Genomic DNA, 22880 nt, shown 5'->3' on the forward strand with positions numbered 1-22880 from the left:
CTTAATGACTGACAGCAGCATTAACTAACATGAGATATTAGACTTACCAAGAAGGAATTAATTCACAAAATGAGGAGGATTAAGAAAAGATACACTTACTAGTTATACAGGACAGTAATGGAAACTAGTGATTAGAAGAGTCTTATGAGTATGACATATGGTCTTTGGATATTCTGTTAAATAAATGAAAAAGGGTCTCTTTTATTAGTTTTATTTTTATCGTAATTGATTTGTTCAGCCAGTTAGACAAGATGACGTGGTGGACACATGTCACATAGTCTCTAAAGTCTGGGATTACACGCACCTGTACCTGACCAAATCACTACTGACCAGCAGCTGACTGGCTTCCTGACTCCCATGATTCTTCTGGTTGTGACAGATCCTCCCCTAAAGACTCCTTTACTTCTGTTTGGTCATTCTGCCAAAAGAGCGCCCCTTCTTCCACAGGCTTCCTTTCTTGGGATGATATTTTCTGTAAGGAGTCTCTTTCTAAAGGTGGCTTCTGGGTGGGGGATAAGGTTGACTCCTGTAATTCTAAACTCACCGAGGGATCTGTCATTGTGTCAGGACCACTATACACATCATCCGACCTCATAGAGGGCTGTGTGTCTTCCTTTTTCTCGTAATTATTTAGCCTTCTTTCAACCACTTCACGGATCAACACTGAAAGGTTCAGAGGTCATTATGAGTTTCCATACTTTCCTTCTAGATAAGTAGAAGCTATGTTTTTTTGTTTTGTTTTATTTTTGTTTGTTGTTTTGTTTTTGGTTTTTTCAAGACAGGATTTCTCTGTGTAGCCTTGGTTGTCCTGATCCACTTTGTAGATCAGGCTGGCCTCGAACTCACAGAGATCCACCTGCCTCTGCCTCCTGACTACGGCATTAAATGTGTGTGCTACCACCGCCCATAAATGAGTAGAAAGTACCACTTAGGCCTTTCCCCCTTCCCATTAGCCTTTATAAATTTTGCATATACAACAACTACCAATTAATACATTGAACAAGTTATGTCCTTTCGTCTTTAAATACCAAGTACAAAGCAACAACAAAATATTCCGTGATGAAATTAGAGAGGGTGGAAACTGCACCCTTGTTTCAGTACAACTGATTAACCAAGTTTAAGAAGCACCACCAACACTAATGTTCCTTCCTCACTTATTCTTCCCCACTGAGAAGTTTAGGAACAACTCTTATATAAAATAACTTACTGTCAAGCACGGCTCTTCCCACCATGCTGTGCTCCATGGTTTTTTCAACTTCATTCATTAGCCATGGAAGGAATCCTATTTCAATGTCTGCAATAAAGAATTTCATTAAGCATTTCTGCAAATCATTAGTATGTCTTCCCCAATGTAATGATCAGCAGCACCACCTTCTCAACATAAAACATTAAATTGACTCACACAGCATCACGTTTGCCGTATTCTCTACATATGCTCTGCTCAACTTCCCTTCTACTGCAGTAGAAATGGTATTTTACAAATCATGAGGTTTTCCAGAGTCAAAATACAGTTGGGCCCACAAGCACAATCTGAGACAGGTGAAGGAGGGAGGGCAGAGAGAAGATGCTGATCTGGGAAACCTTTGCTGAAGTGGGACAAAGCCTGAGCATGAGCATTGCTGGGAAAGAGACTTCGTCCCTTGAGGTCGGAGCCAATGGAGCCTGACCAGCTTTCAGCTTTTCAGCTTTGGGAAGGGGCTGTCTAGGAAACACTGCTGCTGCGGTGGAGACTAAGCACTTCTATTTGTAGGAACTTTGCTCCAGTTTCAGTGGGAAGTTCACTGTGTTAAGCATTTTAACAAGACTGCCCATTAAATCTACATCAAAGTTTCAAGTTGGTTTTTAGGCATCTATTTAATAGGATGATAATAGAGATGATAGAATACAGTATTTGTTATTATATATGACATATCTCAGGCAAGATTTTTATTTTCAAGCTTTAAACTATGTAACAGACAAAAACAAAACAAAACAATATCAAGTACTACTGTTCTCTGTGACCAATAGGAAGAAGTCTGCTCTACAGCTTGGATCTTAACTATTTCCCCACAGCTCACAGTTCTCACTGATGGTGTGCTGGGAGGTAGGGCCTACCTGAGGAAGTGTGTGCTCTTGAAGGGCATGCTGGGACCACACCCCTTTTGTTTACTGTTTTTTTTTTGTTGTTGTTTTTTGGTTGTTATTTGTTGTTTGGGGTTTTTTTTTTGTTGTTTTTTTTTTTTTGAGACAGGGTTTCTCTGTGTTGCTTTGGAGTCTGTCCTGGAACTAGATCTTGTAGACCAGGCTGGCCTCGAACTCACAGAGATCTACCTGCCTATGCCTCCCAGGCGCTAGGGTTAAAGGCGAGCGCCACCACCACCAGGCCAGTTTTGTTTACTGGAACAGCTTTGATTTCCCACAGAGGCCCAGAAACAATGGAGTCAAACAACTCTGTGTGGATCTGTACTGTACTGAAATTCCTGAGGCCATGCATAGTGGCACACACCTGTGCTTCCAGCACTCAGGAGGAAAAGGAGGATCATGAGTTTGAGGCTGGCCTGTTAGGGCAGTGATCATACATATAAAATAAATTTGAAGCAATAAGAATATTCCTGGTGTAACAGTCAATATAACAGAAATCTCCACAGACCTCTTTCAATTGGATCATAAAAGTAGCCACTGTTCCTGAGACTGTCAAAGACAGATGGGAGGAGGTCAGCCAGGTACTGCTGTGCAAACGCACGAGCTGAGATCTTCTGTGACGTCTCCTGGTGCTTATGTATGATTTCCCACTGCTGTCTCTTACGGCGTTCCTGTGAAGAGAAAGATGTCATTGCATGTGGCTATCTGACTATTTCATCCTCCCAAGCGCTGGAGCCAGTATGGCCAGGTATGTAGAAGAATCTACAGCTGTCAAAAGTGCTCAGCAAGATGTCTGCAAGGACTCACTGTGTTGCAGAATGTTTGAGCATCCGGTGGGCATTGAGCTTATGGAGACATAAAGGAACCTAAGGAAAAACGCATCTCCTGACCCATGTTCAAGTAAATTAACTTCTACACTTAACTGTATGCATGCTATTAAAAAGATAATGGCAGCTGGACGTAGTGGCACATGCCTTTAATCCCTGTACTTGGGAGACTGAGGCAGGACAGAATGGCGAGTTAAATGCTCTCCTGGGTTATACAGGAAGACCTTGTCTAAAATAACTATGATAGATAATGACATGCACTTTTATTAGTAACATCATAAAGTAGTACAAATAAGAAATTTTATCCTTATGAGTCTTCCATCAAAGAACACCAGCCAATTGTTTGACTTGTGTTTAGTACCAGGAGTGAGGCTATGTCTCCTGCTAAGGGCACAGAGACTTCCTCAGGTGAGATAATCGCCTTTTACCCAGTAAATGCCTAGTACCTCTTTGAATTAATAAAGCTGAAATGACTTGGAAGGTCATGAAGCTTGTTGTGCTGTGTGTGGCTGTCTCCTTTAGGTCATATCACATCTACAAAGCTAAAGAATGCTTTTCAATGTGCCTATATAAAAGTGGGAGCATTAACATATTTTTAAGTACTCTATTTTCAAGTTTTAAAAACATATACAAATCTAGATGACATGTTCTAGAGTTTTCCCATATATATATATATATATATATATATATATATATATATATATATATATATATATATACATACATACATACATACATATATATATTGATAATTTTGTTATTTCAATGTAGTTTCTGCAGAAAGTGTCTATTTTATATATGCAAGCAAAGATTTGCACAGGAACATGTCTTACTATGAGTCCTATGTTCTTCATATAAATAATTAGTAATTTTGGAAGAAGATACAAAATCCAGTTGATTAAGTATTGAGTATAATTTCCCAGCAAACGTACTTTTCTTGACAGTAATTTGGGCTCTTTGGGAAATCATTCTCATTGGTTTAAGTACTCTGGCACTATGCCTTGTTTCAGTGCATAAGAAAGGGTAACAGCCACTGTTAATACCAGAAAGACCTTTAAATATGATTAAATATAGATTTTTCTGTTAAATATTAAAATGAGTTATACAACTTTTCTTACTGAAGATTCATAAAAGATACTTTGGAAACCAGAGCCTGGTCACCGGGAGACAGACTTAGCGCTCTCTGCAGATCTCTACTGATTACCCCCACAAACCTCTTTCCTTCCTTTCATCTCTCTGCTGCTGGATGATGGCAAATCAAGGTATTCCTTTCTAGCACTCCTCTGAAGCTCTTGATATTTAAGAGCGCCATCCAGCTTGGACACATGTAATATAGGACCTGCACTTCATTGGAAGCTTTTGGAAGCTGACTAAGGTAGATTAATAGAAGGTGGAATTTACAATGTAAGTCAACAATGAGAGATTTATGATCTACAAGAGAGATCTGAGCAACAAATATTGTAGATCTTCTTCACATGTATTTAAAAAGACCACCAGCTTTATGTAAGCTTGAATGTAATGTATTAAGTAGCCAAAAGACTAACAATCAGCTTCGGGTACCATATATAAAAGATGGAAGGCCTTGGGTCCATTCCCAAAGAAATGAGAGAGGAAGTAAGAGAGCCAGCCAGCCAGACAGGCAGACAGGCAGGCAGGCAGACAGGCAGGCAGGCAGCTCTACCTTCTCTTCTCGGTGCCGTCTCTCTTGCTCTTCCAATCGCTGAACTTCAGCCAGCTCCACATTGCGTATTTCTTCGTATGCATACTGATTGGCTCGCAGATTGGCCAGCTCCTCCTCTTCCATGACTTCCAGGAGGGCCTGTTCAATCGTCTTCCCCACCAGAACTTGTAACATTGGTTTGACTTCAAGGTCAAAGTCAAAGAGCTTAAACAGAGAAGAAAGCAAACACAATTTGAATCCTGAAGTGAATGTGTAAGAGAATGCAAAGAGAATGCCAGCAGGAGTTGGCTGTGAGGTCTGGGTGTCGGCTCTGCACAGCCTCTGTGTCTGCACTCTCAAAGCAGCCCTACAAGGCACACAGCAGCGTCTTCTGATTATAGGCAAAAATCTACTAATTTAAAATAATAAAAAAATCTACATTTATCAATATGAACTCCAACTCTCAATGATTTTAAGACAGAACTCTGAAACTAAAGGGAAACGTCCCCGTCTTTCATGGTTTGTTTTTTTTCTGCTAAACATTTACTGACTCAGGACCAAGAATAGCACACATCTGAAGTGATTCATGTCGAACATCAGAGCTTTCTATGCAGTGACTGAAAGCTAACTTTGTCTTCTAATTTTAATGACAAACTCCTTGCACTTCTCTACTCCATTATTCATGTAGTCATTACTTTTTTTTCCATTAACTGACCTATTCATGCATTCTACGTGGAGATGAAAATGCCATTCAGAATTTTTAAACATGTAATCCCTTCATAAAAGTTATTCATTCCACAAGTGACTTATGTCCTAACTGTATGTCCTCTTTGAAGAAAGAGGGAAGCCAGAAGGATGTACTGTACCTCTCCTTCTAGTATCTGGGTGGCCACATCTTTGCCAGTTTTGGCAGGAATGAAGAGCGGTGTTGGTGGTCTGTCCAGAAACGCATCCGTCTGGCATTCCATGTCGACTTCAACTATGCGGTCAGCAATCTCTTCAAGGTATAATTCTAGGAAGAACATTATGTACTGTGGGTTCACAATTAACTATGGTTTATTTAAGGCATTCCCATGTTTGTGAAATGTCAACAAATAGAAGTTATCAGGCACAGGGGCACATAACTGCTACCCCAGCACTTAGGAGGCTGAAGCAGGAGGAGCTACATTTTAGGCCAACCCAGGATCCACAGTAAGAGACGGCATCTCTAGTAAATACAAGATTTGCTATAATCGTGTGTCATGTGCTTGGGGTTTGAAGAATCATGCATCAAATCAAACTGCTCTTTGGAATTCTCTCTATGCACAGTTTAGAAATAGACACTTTAATAAATAAATGCCACGTTTATAACTTGATGAGGCAGGGCAATGTGGTACCACAGGAAGACTTGAACACTGAACACAGGATCCAACCAAAATAGAGCTCTCTGTCCTAAGTGTCTTAAGTGTAAAAAGATCAAAGTTACTTGCCACATAGACTCTTTTTTTAACATAAGAAACTCATAGGGAAAGAGCCAGAGGCAACAGTAAATAAGAAGTAGGGGCTGGATCACTTATATTCAGATCACATGTCCAGTCTTCTGTGGCGTCTACAAAGTGAATGCTTGAGACAGCACAATCGAGGTACAAAAAAAAATTAGTAAAACCTTTCATGTTTTGAGTTTACAGTTTTGTGCTGGTCACATTTATAGTTTTTGACACATCAAGGACCAAGACTAAGCCTTAGTTGTTAGAATCACAAAGATGGCTAATCATTGGCACTCACTCATTCTAGGCCTGGCTCAAGGGCAGGGGGAAGTTTATTCTTTTTGCTTTTACTCCAGGAAGAACCTTGGTGAATCTGCTCATGGTCTTCACTAGGTAGAAGAATCTCAAGTCACATTAGTCTATGGAAAACACCAAGTACTGTCAGCTTACCAAGGTCTGTCAACAGGAAATGCTTTGTCCAGCAGAGTGCACAAAGCTGTAAACCCTGGAGCCTGCTTTAGGGCACCTAATGTGCAAAGCCATGGAGAGCAAGGGAGAGAGAGGCGGTGTGACAGGCAGATGACTACATACGAGTGGGGTCACCTTTCGGACAGTCAAATGTCTACACAGAGCTGCGAAGCTCTCATCAGTCTTGATGAAAAGTGACTTAAGTTGGGTTGTGAATAATAATGCTACTCTGAAATTGTGCTGGCTAATTTTGTCAACTTGACACAGTCACCTGAGAGGAAGGGACCTCGATTAACAAAATGCCTCCATAAGATCCGCTGTAGGTGAGCCTGTAGGGCATTTTCTTAATTAGTGATTGATAGGGGAGGGCCCAGCCCATTGTGGGCTGGTGGAAAGCAGGTTGAACAAGCCACTGGGAGCAAGCCAGTAGGCAGCACCCCTCCATGGCCTCTGCATCAGCTCCTGCCTACAGGTTCCAACCCTGTTTGAGTTCCTGTCCTGACTTCTTTCAGTGGTGAACTGACACGTGGAAGTATAAATCAAATAAATCCTTTTCTCCCAACTTGCTTTTGTCATGGTGTTTCATCACAACAGGGGTAACCTTAACTAAGACAGCCATAAAATATGAGGGAAGGGCTGAGAGAATTAGTAGTTAGGAAACTCTTATCAAGTCCAAATCCCTACTTCTAGCTCTCTCAACATTATAACATGTGTTCTGTGTAGCTGCTTCCTGAACAGACTTCCCTACCATATTTCTCGGAAGAGACAGATACACACCGGAGATCCATAAATAATAGAAAGGAAAGAAAAGTAAGTTCCAGTGGACTGACAGGAACCGCTCGTGAGCCATGATGCCAGCGGCATGGTCAGGTACCTGTCTGCACATCCACGTGCTTTCTGCCCTCCACGGGCTCAGGTGTTCGCGGTCTGAGCTGCTCTTGGGCTCGCTTTCTGGCAAGAGCCCTCCTCCTGGCCTGCTGTTGTCGCTGAAGCTCTAGAGGATCAGGCTGTCCGGGCTGAGAGGGACAGATAAGGCTTAGAAACACCAGACATCAGTTCTCAGAGCAGGCAGCCGCTGCCATTGACAAAGCACTCCCCGGCTAGCACCAAAGCATATGTCAGCTGATGCCTCCTGGTTACTGGGGGTGTGGTCAGGTGATGCCAAGCTAACAGCAAATCCACACTGGGACACATAGGTGTAGAGTTCTAGCTAATCACCTGGTTTTCCTCAAGCAACCTCTGGTGCCTAGTAAAACGGATGCATTTATTCTGTAACAGTAAACTTTGGTAGATAGTTAAGAAATGAAAAACTAGTAGGACTTTTTAAAATCTGAATTCAATTGAATAGATTTCCCTTAAAAATTTTTATCAGTTCAAAAAGAAAACATCCTGGGTCCAAAGAAAGCTTCTTCAAGTCAACAAAAAAGCTGACTAGAGGCTGAAAATACTGTCTGTTTTAAGTCAAGACAATTATGAAAAGAAAACCTGTCTGAACATCTTCTGACCCCCATGTTTTTATTTTTAGTCAACATAAAGCAATTGTATTTATTTACAGGTCACAGTGTGACATTTCAACATACATATACAATGTGCAGTGATCAGATTATCACAACAAGCATGTGTGTCATTTTTTTGAGTTGGAAATACAGAAAATCCTATTAGTTATATAAAAATGTTTTTAAATGTTATACATAAGGAATTCTACAGCAGATAACTTCTTGAGCGTGACTTGCTTTTACTAAGCACTTCCCTGAGAGTCATGTGGGCTGTACCATGTCCCAATAATCTAACTACTTACCCCTTTTTGTTTAAAGATATTTTTATTTTTAATTATGCGCATATGTGGGTCCATAGACTAGGAGTTTATAAGAGGGCCCTGGATCCCCTGGAGCTGGAGTTACAAGTAGTTATGAGTCACCCGACATCGGCACTAGGAACCAAAGTCAGGTCCCTTAACTCCTGGGCCTCTCCAATATCCCACCCCCAACTCTGCCTTCACTGAGTAGTACAAGTTGGCTGAATGAACACACCAGTTTGATTTTAAAGATTTACCTAATGGGAAAGAAAACCATTTAGAATACACTTTCGGCTTCTTTACACTACACATGAAGTAGCTCTGAATATTCCTACACAGGCTTATGTCAAAGTTTCCATGTCTATTTCATACACACAGACGCAACTGTAGGTTTGAATATTTCTTTCCATTTGCTATGTATCCTTGAAGCCCTTATTGCCAATTTCTAAATGTTAGTGTTGGAATAAGTGTATATTAAGTATATCACAATAGCTTAAAATTTCATTTCCCCATGGCTAATGCTGAACATCTTTTGATGGGCTTGTCATCAGTATCTTCCTTTGCTCTCAACTTTTGACAGGTTCTATTTGGTTTGCATAGCTTTTAGCTTTCAAGCTCTGAGAATTACATATTTTCAGTATAAGACACTGGTCAGATGTGCAGCTTGTCTGTTGAAATATGATGTTGTCTGTTTTGTAGTTTGCCCTTATACATCCGTATGAGGCTTTTCATCAGTCCAGCTTCGTTTCTGTGTGTGCTACCCTCTCAGGTCATGCAATCCCTGCACTCTTCCCAAGGTTATTGAGGTTTTTTCCTACAAGTTTTATATTTCACATTTAAATCTATGATCCATTTGATTTCTTCCCCTCAGTTTCTTTGAGACAAGATCTCCCTATGTAGCTCAGGTTAGCCTCAGCCTCCCCAAGTGCTCTGCCCTTTGTGTATAGAATTGCTTTGGTATTTTGGGGTCTATGGTGATTCCACAGAAATTTCAGTACTGTTAAGAATGTAATTGGTTAGCTCTTTCTTCAAGGTTTGATACAATTTGGCAGTGACTCCATTTAGTCCTTACTTTTTTTTTTTTTTGGTTTTTCTTTGTAGCTTTGGAGCCTGTCCTGTCTTGGAACTTGCTCTATAGCTCAGGCTAGTCTCAAACTCACAGAGATCTCCCTGCCTCTGCCTACTGAATGATGGGATTAAAGGTGTATGCCACTACTGCCCGGCTTAGTCCTTTCTTTGCAACCTAGAAAGTGGTCTCTTTTAGAGACGGTTCTAGGAGATGCTGAGGGGGTGTGTGCTCCTTTGTTAGATGGAATATTCTGTCAACATTAGGCCCATTTGATTCATGGCACAGTTAACCCTGAAGTCTGTTGACTTCTAGTTTGGAGAGAGTGGGGCACCGAGGCCCCCTTCTATTACTGCAGCAGGTCTTCTCCGTGTTAGTGTTGCTTTTGTTTGGAGCACACACATTTGCATTTACGACTGTTATGTCTTGGTGTACTGTCCCCTTTACTAATGCGCAGTGGTCTTCATCTCTTCTAGCTCATTCTGAAGTCTACTTTATCACCTGCCAGAAAAACTACCTATGCCAACTGATTTTTGGCTTCTATCTAAATTGACTTCCATCCTTTGGTTCGTGGTCTATGACCCGTGAGCTGACTCTTGGAAGTAACAGATAGCTGGAACTTGTTTTTTTTTTTTTTTTCCAATCTAATCAGCCAATACTCTTTACTGGTGAGTTGAGTCCATTTACATATGAGGTTATTGAGGGATGTTTGCTAGTATTTGTGACTTTATTGGCTGCTGTGTTGGTTTTAGGTTTTTATAAATTACTATAGGTTTTCTTGTTTACTGTGCTGGACTTGATGGACTCCTTCCTAGCTCTCTGTCATCAGTCTGACACGAGAGTCACAATGTGCTCTGGGAACTGAGACATTCTTCCTCCACTGAGGACAGTGCTCTAGGTATCTTCTGACGTGCTGGAGTGTCCTCACATGGCTCATTTCCTCATCACTCTAGTGATGGGTTTCCTGGGGACAGTGGCCTTGGCTGTAGTTATTTTCTTTCAGGGTTTAAACTCTACCCTTCATGCTTCCTGGCCGTTAGGGCTGTGATGTTTTTCTGATATGTCTGCTTTTGTAGGGGAGTTGTTTCCCTTTCATAGTTTTTAATACTATTTTTTTGTTTTGTATTTTTGATATCTTGAGTAAAACTGTCCAATCAAATGGTGTATCTGTGCATCTCTCTCAGGCGGCTCACAAGCACCTTTACCCTAGCACCTGATGCCTCTGACCTTCTAGGGCACCTGCACCCATGTACACACTCGCACACATACACATAACTAAAAATAGAAGTCTTTATATAGAATTAATGTTTGCATACTGTATCTTCTTCCATAATTTTACTTTGGACCTAATTGCAATTAAAGGGATTTTCCTTACACATAGAATGTAGTTGGATTATATTTATAATCTCTGCTAACTTCTAACTACTTCATTCAGACCATTTATGTTTAACAAAATCATTGATAAGATCATATCACATGATAAGGTGTAGGCTGTCATTTTTGTTTTCTATTTGTTTATTGTTTTGAAATTCTCTGCATTCTTTTTCTTGAATTTCTATGGGCATAATACTTACATAATAAGTTACAACATAGCAACTTACAATGTTGACTTGGCATCTATTTTTGTTTTTCAGACCTAGGAATCAAATCCACAGCCCATGCATGTTAGTCAAATACTCTATTGCTGAGGTGCATCCCCCCTGGCATCTAGTTTTAAAATGTCTAACGTTCGGGGCTCAGTTACTCTTACATGTTTTCAATAATATATCCCATCTAAAATTGCTCCTTCCAGTGGCCACTGGTCAACTAAGACATAGCTCCTCCTAGTCAGCCAAGCATCTGCCTTCCTGCTGCCTTTATAAGGGAGATTCAAATGTTCGCTTTGAATGCAGAGTGATCACCTCTGACCATAGCATGACCTCCTGGAACGAATGTCTTGAGCCCGAATGAATGGCTTGACATGGGCCAATGAAAGCTCCCGGTGGGAACCTGCTAGCAGAACAGCAGTGATGTTGTCCCAATCATTTCTCTCCTTCCAACTCAGTTTTCCTAAGTTAGATTTTGATGAGGCTTGGCATGGACTTTACTTCTCCTTGGGGTTTACCGTGCCCTGGATCTCTCGACTCTTAAGTCTGTCATTAAGTTTGTAGACTTTTCACGCACTATTTATTCAAATAGCTTTCCCCCATGTGATTTACTTTCTTCTGAGTCACTAATTCCTTCCCGTGTCGTCTCCGATGCACTACTGACAGTCCAGTGAGTGTTTTACTCTGCTTTAGTTTTCAGTTCTACAGTTCCCATTTGGTCCATTTTTATATTCTCTATTTCTCTGCCAAGTTGCTTATTTGTTTGTATAAAATATTCATAATTTTTCACTTCTGGTCAAGATAATTTTGACTGCTTTACATTTCCTACATTTTATAATTTCTACATCTGAGTCTCATGTATTGTCATCTTGATCGCTTTATCTCATAAGAGACTACCCTGGTTTTTATAATGAGCAACTTTTTTTTCTAGACAGGGTTTTTCTGTGTAGCGTTGGAGCCTGTCCTAGAACTCACTCTGTAGACCAGGCTGGCCTCGACTCAGAGATCTGCGTGTCTCTGCCTCCTGAGTGCTGGAATTAAAGATGTGCACTGCCCCTGCCTGGCGATGAGTAACTTTTTTTTGTTGGAGACTTGGAACTCTATGTTGTGGGACTTCAGGTACTACTTAATCTTTTCAGTAGAAGGTCATTCATTTTGCAGTAGGTACATGTTTGGAGGGAATGGGAGTCTAACTCCCTGCTAGGCTCTATTTAAAGGTACTGGGTGGGGCATAGCTCTGCTGATGTAGGTGTTTGGATGTGGCAGGGCAGAAAGGGCCACAGCACCTATTGTTACCATATTGTTTCTCCTTATTACTATTAGATAATACATTTAGCTCCACACTGGTTTTGTTACCAGCACTCAGAAAAAGCAGGGCACCAGCCTGTGTTGTCTTCTACTACCTACCTCATACCTCACTGTGGCTGTATGAGGGTGGAAATTCAGCTTTCTGCTCTACTTTTGTGGACAGTGTTTCAAAATGTGGAGTAGGGTATGGCTTTGCACTCTTGCTGGGTATGTGGGAAGTGGGTTGTCTTGCTCTGTATGTGGAATGAGAGTGCTCCCTACTCTGCCCAGACTCACTGGTACTGTGAGAGTGTCTGGTTGAGGTATGGATCCCCCTGGTGTTGTGCCTGCGGGCTGGTGGTACGCTTCTCCAGCATCGTGAGCATGTTATGGAGAGGTAGAGAGGAAATCTGGGAACACAGGCTGTGCTGCTTTTCAGCTGGGTCTCAAAGTCCCCAGCCAGGCTGCAGCCGTCCCTCCTCAAGTCTTTTAGGGTTTCTGGAGTGTGTCTTAGGGAGTTTAGTCCTAACAAGGAGGAACAGGAAGTTTTAGGGCAGATTTTTATAGTAAGGTGCTGATTATTTGACTAAAGAAGTCACTGTAGTGCTAAACAAAGTGACACAAGATGTCTAGACCCCATGTGTGGATCTTCCTGGCTGGACCTAAGTGTCTAGAGAAGCTTGTTAAAAAACACACAGTCCTGATAGTGAGTCTGTCTGGGGAAAACAAAACATAGTTCGGTGTTCAAGCCCTAGAGGTCCTGATGCAGGAGACTGGGGTAAGGGGGAAGGCTCCAGATGATGCTGATGCAGACCCAGGCATGGGAGCTGTTGCTCTGACTGTAACATTCACAGATGGCCATTGCAGGGCTTACAGAGTTACTGCATGTGACATCTATGCCAAGAAATAGCCACTTACTACTACGGCATGTCTCGCTCAACTCTGTATCCTAGCTATTTAGACTAGCTAGACCCTGAAACTCAGTAAGTATTTCTGATTGGGTAAAGAAAAGACATGCAATTCAGACTTCTGATTAATATCAGCAGTAGAGGATAAGACAATCTAAACAAAAGGAATGTGTCAGACACCAGCCAGAGCATGGCTTCACACTAGTGGTGTCTGTGAACTGTTGTTTAAAGGAGCGGCGGGGCTGTGGCCCTGGCACCCGGCCGCCCACATGGCTAGCTTATGCCCTGAAATAATTACATGGAAACTGTATTCTTTTTAACACTGCTTGGCCCATTAGGTCCAGCCTCTTATTGGCTAGCTCTTACATATTGATCTAACCCATTTCTAATATTCTGTGTAGCACCACGAGCTGGCTTACCAGGAAAGATCTTAACCTGCGTCTGTTTGGAGTGGGAGAATCATGGTGACTGCCTGACTCGGCTTCTTTCTCCCAGCATTCTGTCTGTTTACTCCACCCACCTAAGGGTGGCGGGAAGCGGCCCACAGCTCCTACTACAGATAACTGCTTAAATTGATCTGCAGCGACTTAGTACAAAATCCAGAGTCAAAGTTTAGAAGCTTTCAGAGGGTTCACTAGAATTCTGTTCAGTAAAATATTAGGACTTATTCTAGTAATTATTTACTGTGGAAAATACATGAAATGTAAAAGCTACCACTTCTTCTTTTCTTAGGGTGGGGAATATACAGGCTGGTTCATCCTGTAGAGCAGACTGAAGAAAACAGATTTCTTTAGTACTGCGAGTGCAGCAGACAGGGTGGAAACAACGCTGCATACCACATCCATCGTCCTGATGTACAACTCCATGGTACTGAGCACAGCCGCCCTGCTGTGACCAGCACCACTACTCACTCTGGGAACTGCTTGCCCTTCTGGAACTCCAACTCTAGACCCCAAACAGTAACTCCTTTCCCCTCTAGCTCCTGCACGTACCACTAGACCCACATATCTATGCACATACATACACACACACATACTATATGCATATGCATGCATACATACTTCTGGGTAGTGTTGGAGACTGAACTGAGGGCCTTGCACATGATGAACAATTACTCTATCATGACCCACACCTCCAGCTTCTATGTATTTAAAAAAAATTTACTCTTCAAGTTATTTTTAATTTCGTTTTATAAATATTTTAGGTAACAGATCAAAATTTGACACAAACATACAACTGATCCTTGAGCACAGATAACATGGAAGCTGTGTTAGACAACTGTCCTTATTAGTGTTTATTGCCAACCTGACAAGAATCAGAGTCAGCTGGGAAGAGAGAAGCTCAACTGAGAACCACATTGGATTTGCCTGGGGCCTGTCTGTGCAAGGCTGTTTTGACGAATGAGCTAATGACTGATGTGGGGGCCAATCCCACTGTGGGAGGCACCAACCCTAGGCTGTGTAAGATTGAGCTCCTGTTCTGACTGTCCTGAATGCTGGGTTGCTACCCAAAGTGTAGGTCATATAAGAAAGTGTAAACCTTCCTTCTCTAACTACGTCTGCTCTCCGTGTTTGTTACAACAGTGGAAGTGATGAGGACACCGCTCAGACTGCTTACCACCTGTCCCGTGGGGAGTGCATAGGTGTTACCTCGGATCACCCTTCTGTCATACATTATGTTTCCATAATTCAAAGGTTCATCAGCTCTGTAAAACAGAAAATTCTAAGTGAATGCTATAATATTTGAATCCATTAAGTGAACCTATTTCAATAGAATTAAGATTAAACATATCTTGTAGAATCTGGAGAGATGGAAGATAAGAGCACTTGCTCTTCCAGACGACTTGGATTTGGTTCCCAGCACTCACATGGCATCTGACAACCATCTGTAATTCCAGTTTCAAGGGACTCTGTGTCTCTAGTATCTGACACACACATATGCATGCAGATAAAAACATGTGTACATATAAAATAAAAATATTTAAGATGTATAAAAGAAACTGTAGTACAGTCATAACATAGACAGACAGCTATCATTTATATAACAGTTACTATATGGCTGGACCTTACAAATTTTATTTATTGCTAACAATAATTTCATGTTGGGAACTAATACTCCTAATTAACAGGAGAAAAATGGAAAAGAACCTGCCCACATTCCCCTCCTAGTAAGACACAGAGCTGGGCTCAGTCTGTAAACACTGAAGACTGTTCAGCAAATGTGAAAGTCCCACTCAGGGGCTGAAATGCGCATTTAGTAACAGACCAGGTTTAGAAGGAAAGTCAGACTTCACACTGTTCTTCCAAGCTAAAGGTGCTGCTGAAATGTCAGCCAATTTGAATATCAGGAGCCGAATGAGCATGAAGAGCAAAGCCCCACGGCTGGCCCTCGAGGCTGTCAGTGACGGCTGTCCATAGCTGTGAGGCCCACCCTCAGCCTACACCCCAACACGCTATCAGAGCTGAACGTGTGGGCTAAGCTGCTGCAGACTGAAGCCTCTCCTGAACACACGGGCATGTTTTCCTGTCCGCATTACTTGGTCTCAGGTTGTGTCAGCTCCTGCAAGGGACGGCTCTCTCTTCTAGCCCTGTGCACTGCTTCCAGAGCTGTTTCCCGGCTACTTAGCTAGACTTCCTAAGGGCTCAGCTTTCTGTCCACCAGCAAAACTTCACTCATAACCCACATGGCAGTTTTATTTTCTTTTTAGTTCAGTACTCTCAACTCCAGGCATATCCAGCTGCCTAGAGATACCTTACTAAGATGTCTAGAAGGCAGTTCCAACACTGAGCTAGTCTTCTCCTCTGCCAGCTTATTACTTCAAGTGTTTTCTATTTGACTAAATGGTTCCAATGACTACAGCTGTGACTTACTCGAGAACGCTGGGAATCATGCATGACCACATTCTCTTCTCCATCCCTACAGCTAGCAGGAATTTCTGACTCCATGCCCCAGTCTTTCTTACACATCTGTTGCTCAATTGACATCCCTGTCTTTTACCTGGACAGCCAAAAGTCCTCTTTTAGCTGAACAGAACAAAATTTCTTCTCAATTTATTCTATGTCCACTGAGACCAGAGGCATTTTAGAAGAGCAGCGGTTCCGAACTGGCTAAGGCCTCCTACCACTAATCACAATAAGGGAAGATACTGGGTTGACACTGTCGAAACAACGAGCTCCATGACCCCGACGGTTGATATGGATGCAATGTACAGGTTTAAATATTCTTGGAGGACAGGTTCATTGTATTCATTCACATTAAGTAAATGTATGCCTTAACAATCACATTCCTGCGGGGCGGTGGTGGCGCACGCCTTTAATCCCAGCACTCGGGAGGCAGAGGCAGGCGGATCTCTGTGAGTTCGAGGCCAGCCTGGTCTACAAGAGCTAGTTCCAGGACAGGAACCAAAAGCTATGGAGAAACCCTGTCTCAAAAATCAAAAACAAACAAACAAACAAACAAACAAAAAAACAAAAAACAATCACATTCCTAAGAACCTACCTCCCGGAAGTAAAAGGCCTAGCACACACAGTTGTTTGTCAAACCTCATTCTTTGTAGCAAAATCTGGAAGCAAACCAAGTATCTATCAATAGTGCAAAGTTTTAGCAGTGACGGTTACACCACACTCGGCATTATCACAGAGCCATGGAAGACAACTGAGCACTCCAATTACTAAGAGGGCAGAGGTGGTTCAGACCTGTGTATGTTACTGTTGCCATGAAATAGACTGTAATGGTTCATCTTGATTGACTGGCTTGACAGATACCTAGGAGACCAGTAAAACAAAGTTGTAGGTGTCTGTGAGGATGTCCCAGGGTGATTAGATCAGGAGCTCTCTGACTCAATAATTTAGGCTATTGGTGGATTCATCCTTGCAGACTATGGAGATGTGGACTTACAGACAGCTGGGTTTAACTGGATGAAGTGACGTCACTTAGGAGTATGACACTGAAGAGGGAATCTTGGCTCGGGATCTTCCCTGTCATTTTCTCCTCTGCTTTCTGGTTGCCATGACGTGAGCTTCTCTCACACCCTTCCCACCATGATTCTCTGCCTCACCTCCAAAAACATGGAGCCAAATGACCATGTACCAAAACCTCTGCAAGTGGGAGCTGAAATAAGTCCTCTCCCTCCTCTGATAGTGTTCCTGGTCCCTGGTCAATGAAAGTTCACTAGCGTGCGTGTGCGCGCGCACACACACACACACACACACACACACACACACACACAGAGAGAGAGAGAGAGAGAGAGAGAGAGAGAGAGAGAGAGAGAGAGAACGTGCTATTGCTGCTTATCCACAAATAAGAAGCCACGAATTTGAATATAAATATGTGAGCCTGGAAAGAAGTAGAGAAAAATGCATACGAAACTGGTAATATGGTCTGCCCCTTGGGAAATGAAAGCAATGGCACCTACTTCCTGGAGCTGTTGCGAGGGCTACCTGGTACCACCGCTGCATTTAATAAACGGGAACAATTCTCATGCAGGGATGTCTTTAAATCTGAATTAAAAAGTTACATAAATCCGCCGGTGTTGTAGGCTATTTGATCACACTGTGAACCCCAAGTTTGTGTTAATTAAATAAAACCTTAGGTCAAGAGGCAGCGCCAGCAACTAGTTGACAGGAAGCAGCATTGAGAGTAAGAGGGAGTCTGGGGAAATGGATAGAGAAATGAGCAGGCAATAATGAGGAGGGACTTGAGTTTGGCAGCTTTTTTGGTTTGGGGCATGGGAAGAGAAGCTCTCTTGCTGGGTCACTGGCTAAGGAGAAAGGTCAGACATGTCTCATGGGTTTTAGTCAGCACACATTTCTTCTCTGAGAACTCTGGAGGCCAGAGGCCCACAGCGGGTCTTATAGGATAAGACTCATCTGGAGACAACAGGGAGAGTGTTCTGCTGCCTTTTCCAGCCTCTAGAGGGCGCCCCAGTCCCCAGGCGTTCGCCTCTATGATGGTTAATACTGTCAGTGTGACAGGATCTAAAATCATCTGGGAGACAAACTTCAGGGTATGCCTACGAGAGAGTTTCTAGACTGGGTTAACTGAGGAGAGAAGACCCGTCCTGTGTATGGCATCGCTCCACGTCTGGGGTCTCACAATGAATAGAAAGGAGAAAGCAAGCTGAACACCAGCCCTCATCTCTCTCTGCAACGTCACCACCATGCCACTTTCCCTGCTACGATGAACCACAAGTCAAAATGAACTTTTCCTCCGTCTGATGTTTGATTGCTTCTGTCGGGTACTTCTGATGAAAGCCACCAGAGAGGGGTGACTAAGAGGCCTCCTCCAGCCTCTGCGTCCCTTTCCCCTTTCATTTGTTTGGGCTCCCAGAGACGACACTGGCCCCACCCAGACTTTCAGGACAGCCTCCCCATCCTAACAGCTGAATAGACTGAAAAGGGCTCCTGGCAGGACACCGGCCCGGCCCAGACATTCAGGACCACCTACCTTCTTAACATCTGAATAGACAAGGTTGTGAGCTCACAGGTACTGGGGATTCAGGAGAGGCCATCCCTAGGGAACCAACAACTTTCTGGCTACCAGGATAATGTTAAGCTTCATTTGATCAGCGTCAAACAAAAGGTAGAGAGCAAGTTTTTTATTTATTTGTATTAAAAATACCTTTATATAATATTTGTTATATATTATATAAAGTATATTATATAAAGGTTTATATAATCTTGACTAACCGATTTGTAAGAGAAGAATGTCATATTTTGGTTTGGGCACAAGCCTACAGGTCAATGTTACTGCATTTATGTATTTGTGATTGCTTAACTACCAACAAATACATAATTATAATACATATTATATGCAACTCTTATCTGAAATATTTGGAACTATATGTATTTCAGATTTTTTTCCTCACAGTTTGGAATATTTGCTCATATATGACTCAAATGTAAACATGTTTCATATATGCCTTACATACACAGCCTGGAGGTAATTATATATAATATTTTTAGTGTATCTGTATTCTATGACCAGTCACACAATGTCCTATGTGGAACTTTCTAGTGCGGCATCATGACACTCAAAGAGCTTCAGAAGGTGTGGGGACTAGAGCGAAGGCTCAAGGGCTAAATGCTCCTACTGCTTCTTCAGCAGACCAGAGTTTGGTTCCCAGCGTTCATGTGAGGCAGCTCACAACCCTCTGCATCCAGCTCCAGGGGATCTGCCTTCCTCTGGGCTCCACTAACACTTGTGCTGCACACACACACTCACGCACGCACACACACATTTAAAAAGGTTTCACATGCTTGGAAAGATGGCTCAGCAATTAAGAACACTGGCTGCTCTTCCAGAGGTCCTAAGTTCAATTCCCATGATGGCTCACGACCATCTATAGTGGTTGCCCTCTTCTGGCATAAAGGCACACATGCAGAAAGCGCACTCATCCATAAATAAAAAAAGTTTCACATTTCCAGATTAGGGATGCACAAACTACTAAAACTTCTGGTTTGAAAATGAGAAAACTTATACTCTAATGGTTTCTTGCAGTTCTACAATTTATTGTGCTACAAAAAGGCAGGTGCCCTTGAACCACATCAGGGTTGGCTTAATCTGAAAGTTTTAAGTTACTCTGAGAGTAAAATGAGATTTTCTCATAGCTAATTATAAAACTGGGATTCAGCCCAGTTATATACCCATCAAGAAAATTTGTAATCTTGACTCCATTTGACACACTGTTAACCAGTCTAGACATGTGTTGTCTGGAGTTACTTACTAGGGTCAACAGAGAAACTGCTGAACAAGATTAGACTAAGAACCTTGTAGAACAGAGGCAGACTGACCTAAAGGCATTCATTCTTTGGACATGGTTACATAATTTAGCTAATGGCAGTCACCTCAATATATTCTTTATAAGGGTATCATGGAAGGTAACCATTCCTGTGGTACGGGTCTCTATGTTCTGGTTTGTTAACTACTTTCATGAAACACTTTACTTTGCATTTCTGCATTACTTTGATACACTGATCTATTAGTAAACACACTATTTCAACATAAAAATCAACTAACTATAAGAAACAACTCAGCCATCCTACTGATCTATTTCTGAGTGAGCTAGGATAACAGGTTTGTGCCAGGCCTGGCCCAGAATTAAAATTCAGCTTACACTGAGAACTTCCTGTGTGGCAGGCAAGGTCCAAGGTGAACAAAAGGTACAGAGATGCCTGCTTCCATAAATCTCTCGCTCTTAAATCCTGCTATTCCAAAACTTGAAGCTTACGGAAAGAACTCCAAGAGAACTATAAACTCCGTGGTCTTTATTACATATACAGGCCTGAATTCAGCAAATATTCACTAGAGTAGCAATATGTTTTGTGGTCCTGCATGGAAGGCTAATCCACCCAGACTGGGGTGGAAAGAGCTGTATGTGGTTGGCTCTTTCATTTGGTACATGCTATCCATGTACTTCTCTATGCTTCACTTTCCCAGTCTGCATGATGGAGTGATGAAACCAACTTGGCAGAACTGTGGATTAATACGCCCCGTGTGGTGTTTGGTGGTGGCTGTCTATAACCATTCGTGTTCACGTCATGACTCTGGCCAGCTGTGCTTCAGTTTAACCACATAGTTGTGTTATTTTAGGGCAGGGGGTTTTGACTGCGTGTAGTCAAGGGAAAACAGATGGGATGCAAAGCGGAGACCAGACAGGAGCTACTTTGGTCACTCACGGCTGCAACAGGCTGTCCCGGTAGCGGTGGCGCTGGCAAGGCACGGCCCGGGGCCTGCTGGTGTAGGTGTAGGTGCCGGAGGCCTCGGCCGCCCGAGGATTGCGGTCTGTCATCGCCGACGCCATGTCGGGGGTCGAACCACCTCCCCTTCGGTGGAGGTGGGCTCTGTGGCAGATGGGGGTTAAGGAGTCGTGGGAGCCGGAGACGTGTAAATAGTGCCAAGGGCAGGGATGCCGCGACGCGCGGGGACGCGGCTCTTGAGGAAGCGGGCGCCACGCAGGCGGGCCCGCGCAACAGGGAGCCGCTACTCTAAGCTTGCTCCGGGTAGCGTGGAGCGAGTCTGCGGCACCCGCACGGGTTGCCGAGCAACGCGAGGTTCCGCCTGGAGGCAGAAACTCCAGGCAGTTCCGGCCGGCCGGGTTTCCGGAGGGGCCCGTAGTAAAGGCCACTTCCGGCTTGTGACCCCGCCCACCTGCTGGTCCGCGGGTGCGCCTGCGCATTGACCGCTTCTTGACCGGCCAAGGCGGCATGGTGGTGTTGGCGGTGGCCACTGGGGCGGTGGTAACGTCGTCTGGCTCGGCTGCGGGGCGCCGCCTGGCGGGGCTGCTGTCCGCGCCATCCTCGCAGGCCCACGTGCTCTTGCTCTTTGAGGGGCGTCCTCCGTTGATTCTCGCCCTGCCACGCCGCAGCGCTTCCCGCTCCCCAGCGGTGACACGCCCTGGGCAGTTGGGCTCGCAGCTCTGTTACGCGCTGGGGCCGGGCGGAGGCGGGCTGTCTCCGGTTTCCCAGCTCCTCCTCCGCTCCCTAGCGTGAATTCCGTACCTGCCTTCTCCACTCAGCGCGTTGGGCCAGCACGTTAGAGGACCCCTGGGCTCCCGGGGCGACTTGGACCCCCCGTTAGCCACCTAACTTTGGGAAAGGGCTGGGCAGGTTACTGATGAAACAGGGTTCTCCTTACGCTTTCACCTTTCCGGCCCCAGGCGCCCAAGAGCGGAGCGTTTTAGGAGTCGTTTCAGAGCTAGAGAGGTTAAGAATTTTGTTTGTGAAGTGCATGTATCCCTTGTGGTTAATTACTTGGGTTTGCAGCAACACGTTCAACGCAACGCGTCGCTGATCAGGCTCTAATCGAGCTTCTGCAGTGGACTATCCCAGCAACACGCGGGCAAGTTGTAAATTTTGTCCGTGCATACTCTACTTTTCTAATCCACAAAATGGGAGTAATAGAATTTATCCCTTTGGATTTGTAAGGATTAAAAGGATGAATGAAGCTTTGGTAGTTAGAACTGTACCTGGTAAATGTAGTCTACAGTTTAAAGTAGACGGTCACCATTGTGTACCATTAAAGGCTGTAGTAAATGCTATAGACACACCGCTGTAGACCTTCAGTCTGACTGACTTTGGGGAAACTTGAGAAAATGGCGCTGAAGTAAGCGAATATCATGCTGAGGTTTTAGCCTCTGGTAAAAGGAACTTTAGAATGGCTCAGATGGGGCTAAAAGCAAGCTTGTTGACCTGAGTTTGAGCCCCTGAACCCACAGGAGAGAACCAGTTCCTGACAGTTGTCCGAGCTTCACACACACACACCCCATACACTCGCACACTAGTAAATTAAAAAGTGGCTGTGATCAAAGGCCCAAAGGTCTGAGATGTAGAAATCCAGAAGGGTTTGTGTCGATCATTTGTAGAAACAACTAAAGAAAAGTTGGCATTATTTCATACAAATGTTGGACAGCTTATCAGATGCTTTTGCCCCCTTGGAGCAGGAAGCCAATTGCAAACAGAAACAGTAAAGAATCGTTTCACTTAAGTTCAGAGAGAATGAAAACTTGGGGTTTCAGCATTCTGTCTTCCAGGAGGAAGGAGGAACAGGTTAGTTGCTTACATAGGGAGGATTGCACGCTGAGTGAGTTACCAATGGTTCTTATTCTTAAAAAATATCCCTGGGGTCCCCCCGCCCGGCAGCAACCTCCGGCGGGTCCCAGCAGTCTACAGTAGGCGGCGGTGGTGGCGGGTCAGACAT

General features: G+C 43.5%; 1 protein-coding gene across 4 annotated transcripts in view; it reads right to left on the bottom strand.

The window, feature by feature from the left end:
* Positions 1-21773, bottom strand: part of Rsph3 (radial spoke head 3) — a 47354-nt gene extending 25581 nt beyond the window's left edge. For 2 of the 4 annotated variants that reach the window (XM_075950643.1, XM_075950651.1), the window contains exons 1-8: positions 20861-21773; positions 14802-14889; positions 7417-7558; positions 5475-5620; positions 4630-4833; positions 2630-2792; positions 1208-1294; positions 545-663 (exon numbers count right to left, since the gene is read on the bottom strand). In XM_075950643.1, coding sequence (XP_075806758.1) covers positions 545-663; positions 1208-1294; positions 2630-2792; positions 4630-4833; positions 5475-5620; positions 7417-7558; positions 14802-14889; positions 20861-21390 — 1479 coding nt within the window. In that variant the 5' untranslated portion in view covers positions 21391-21773. Of the gene's footprint in view, positions 1-195; positions 664-1207; positions 1295-2629; positions 2793-4629; positions 4834-5474; positions 5621-7416; positions 7559-14801; positions 14890-20860 lie in introns of those variants that run through there. The other 2 variants (XM_075950630.1, XM_075950638.1) reach the window with 2 other exon arrangements.
* Positions 21774-22880: the final 1107 nt, after the last annotated feature.

The sequence above is a fragment of the Microtus pennsylvanicus genome, chromosome 1, assembly GCF_037038515.1.
Source record: "Microtus pennsylvanicus isolate mMicPen1 chromosome 1, mMicPen1.hap1, whole genome shotgun sequence".
NCBI classification, from domain to species: Eukaryota; Metazoa; Chordata; class Mammalia; order Rodentia; family Cricetidae; genus Microtus; species Microtus pennsylvanicus.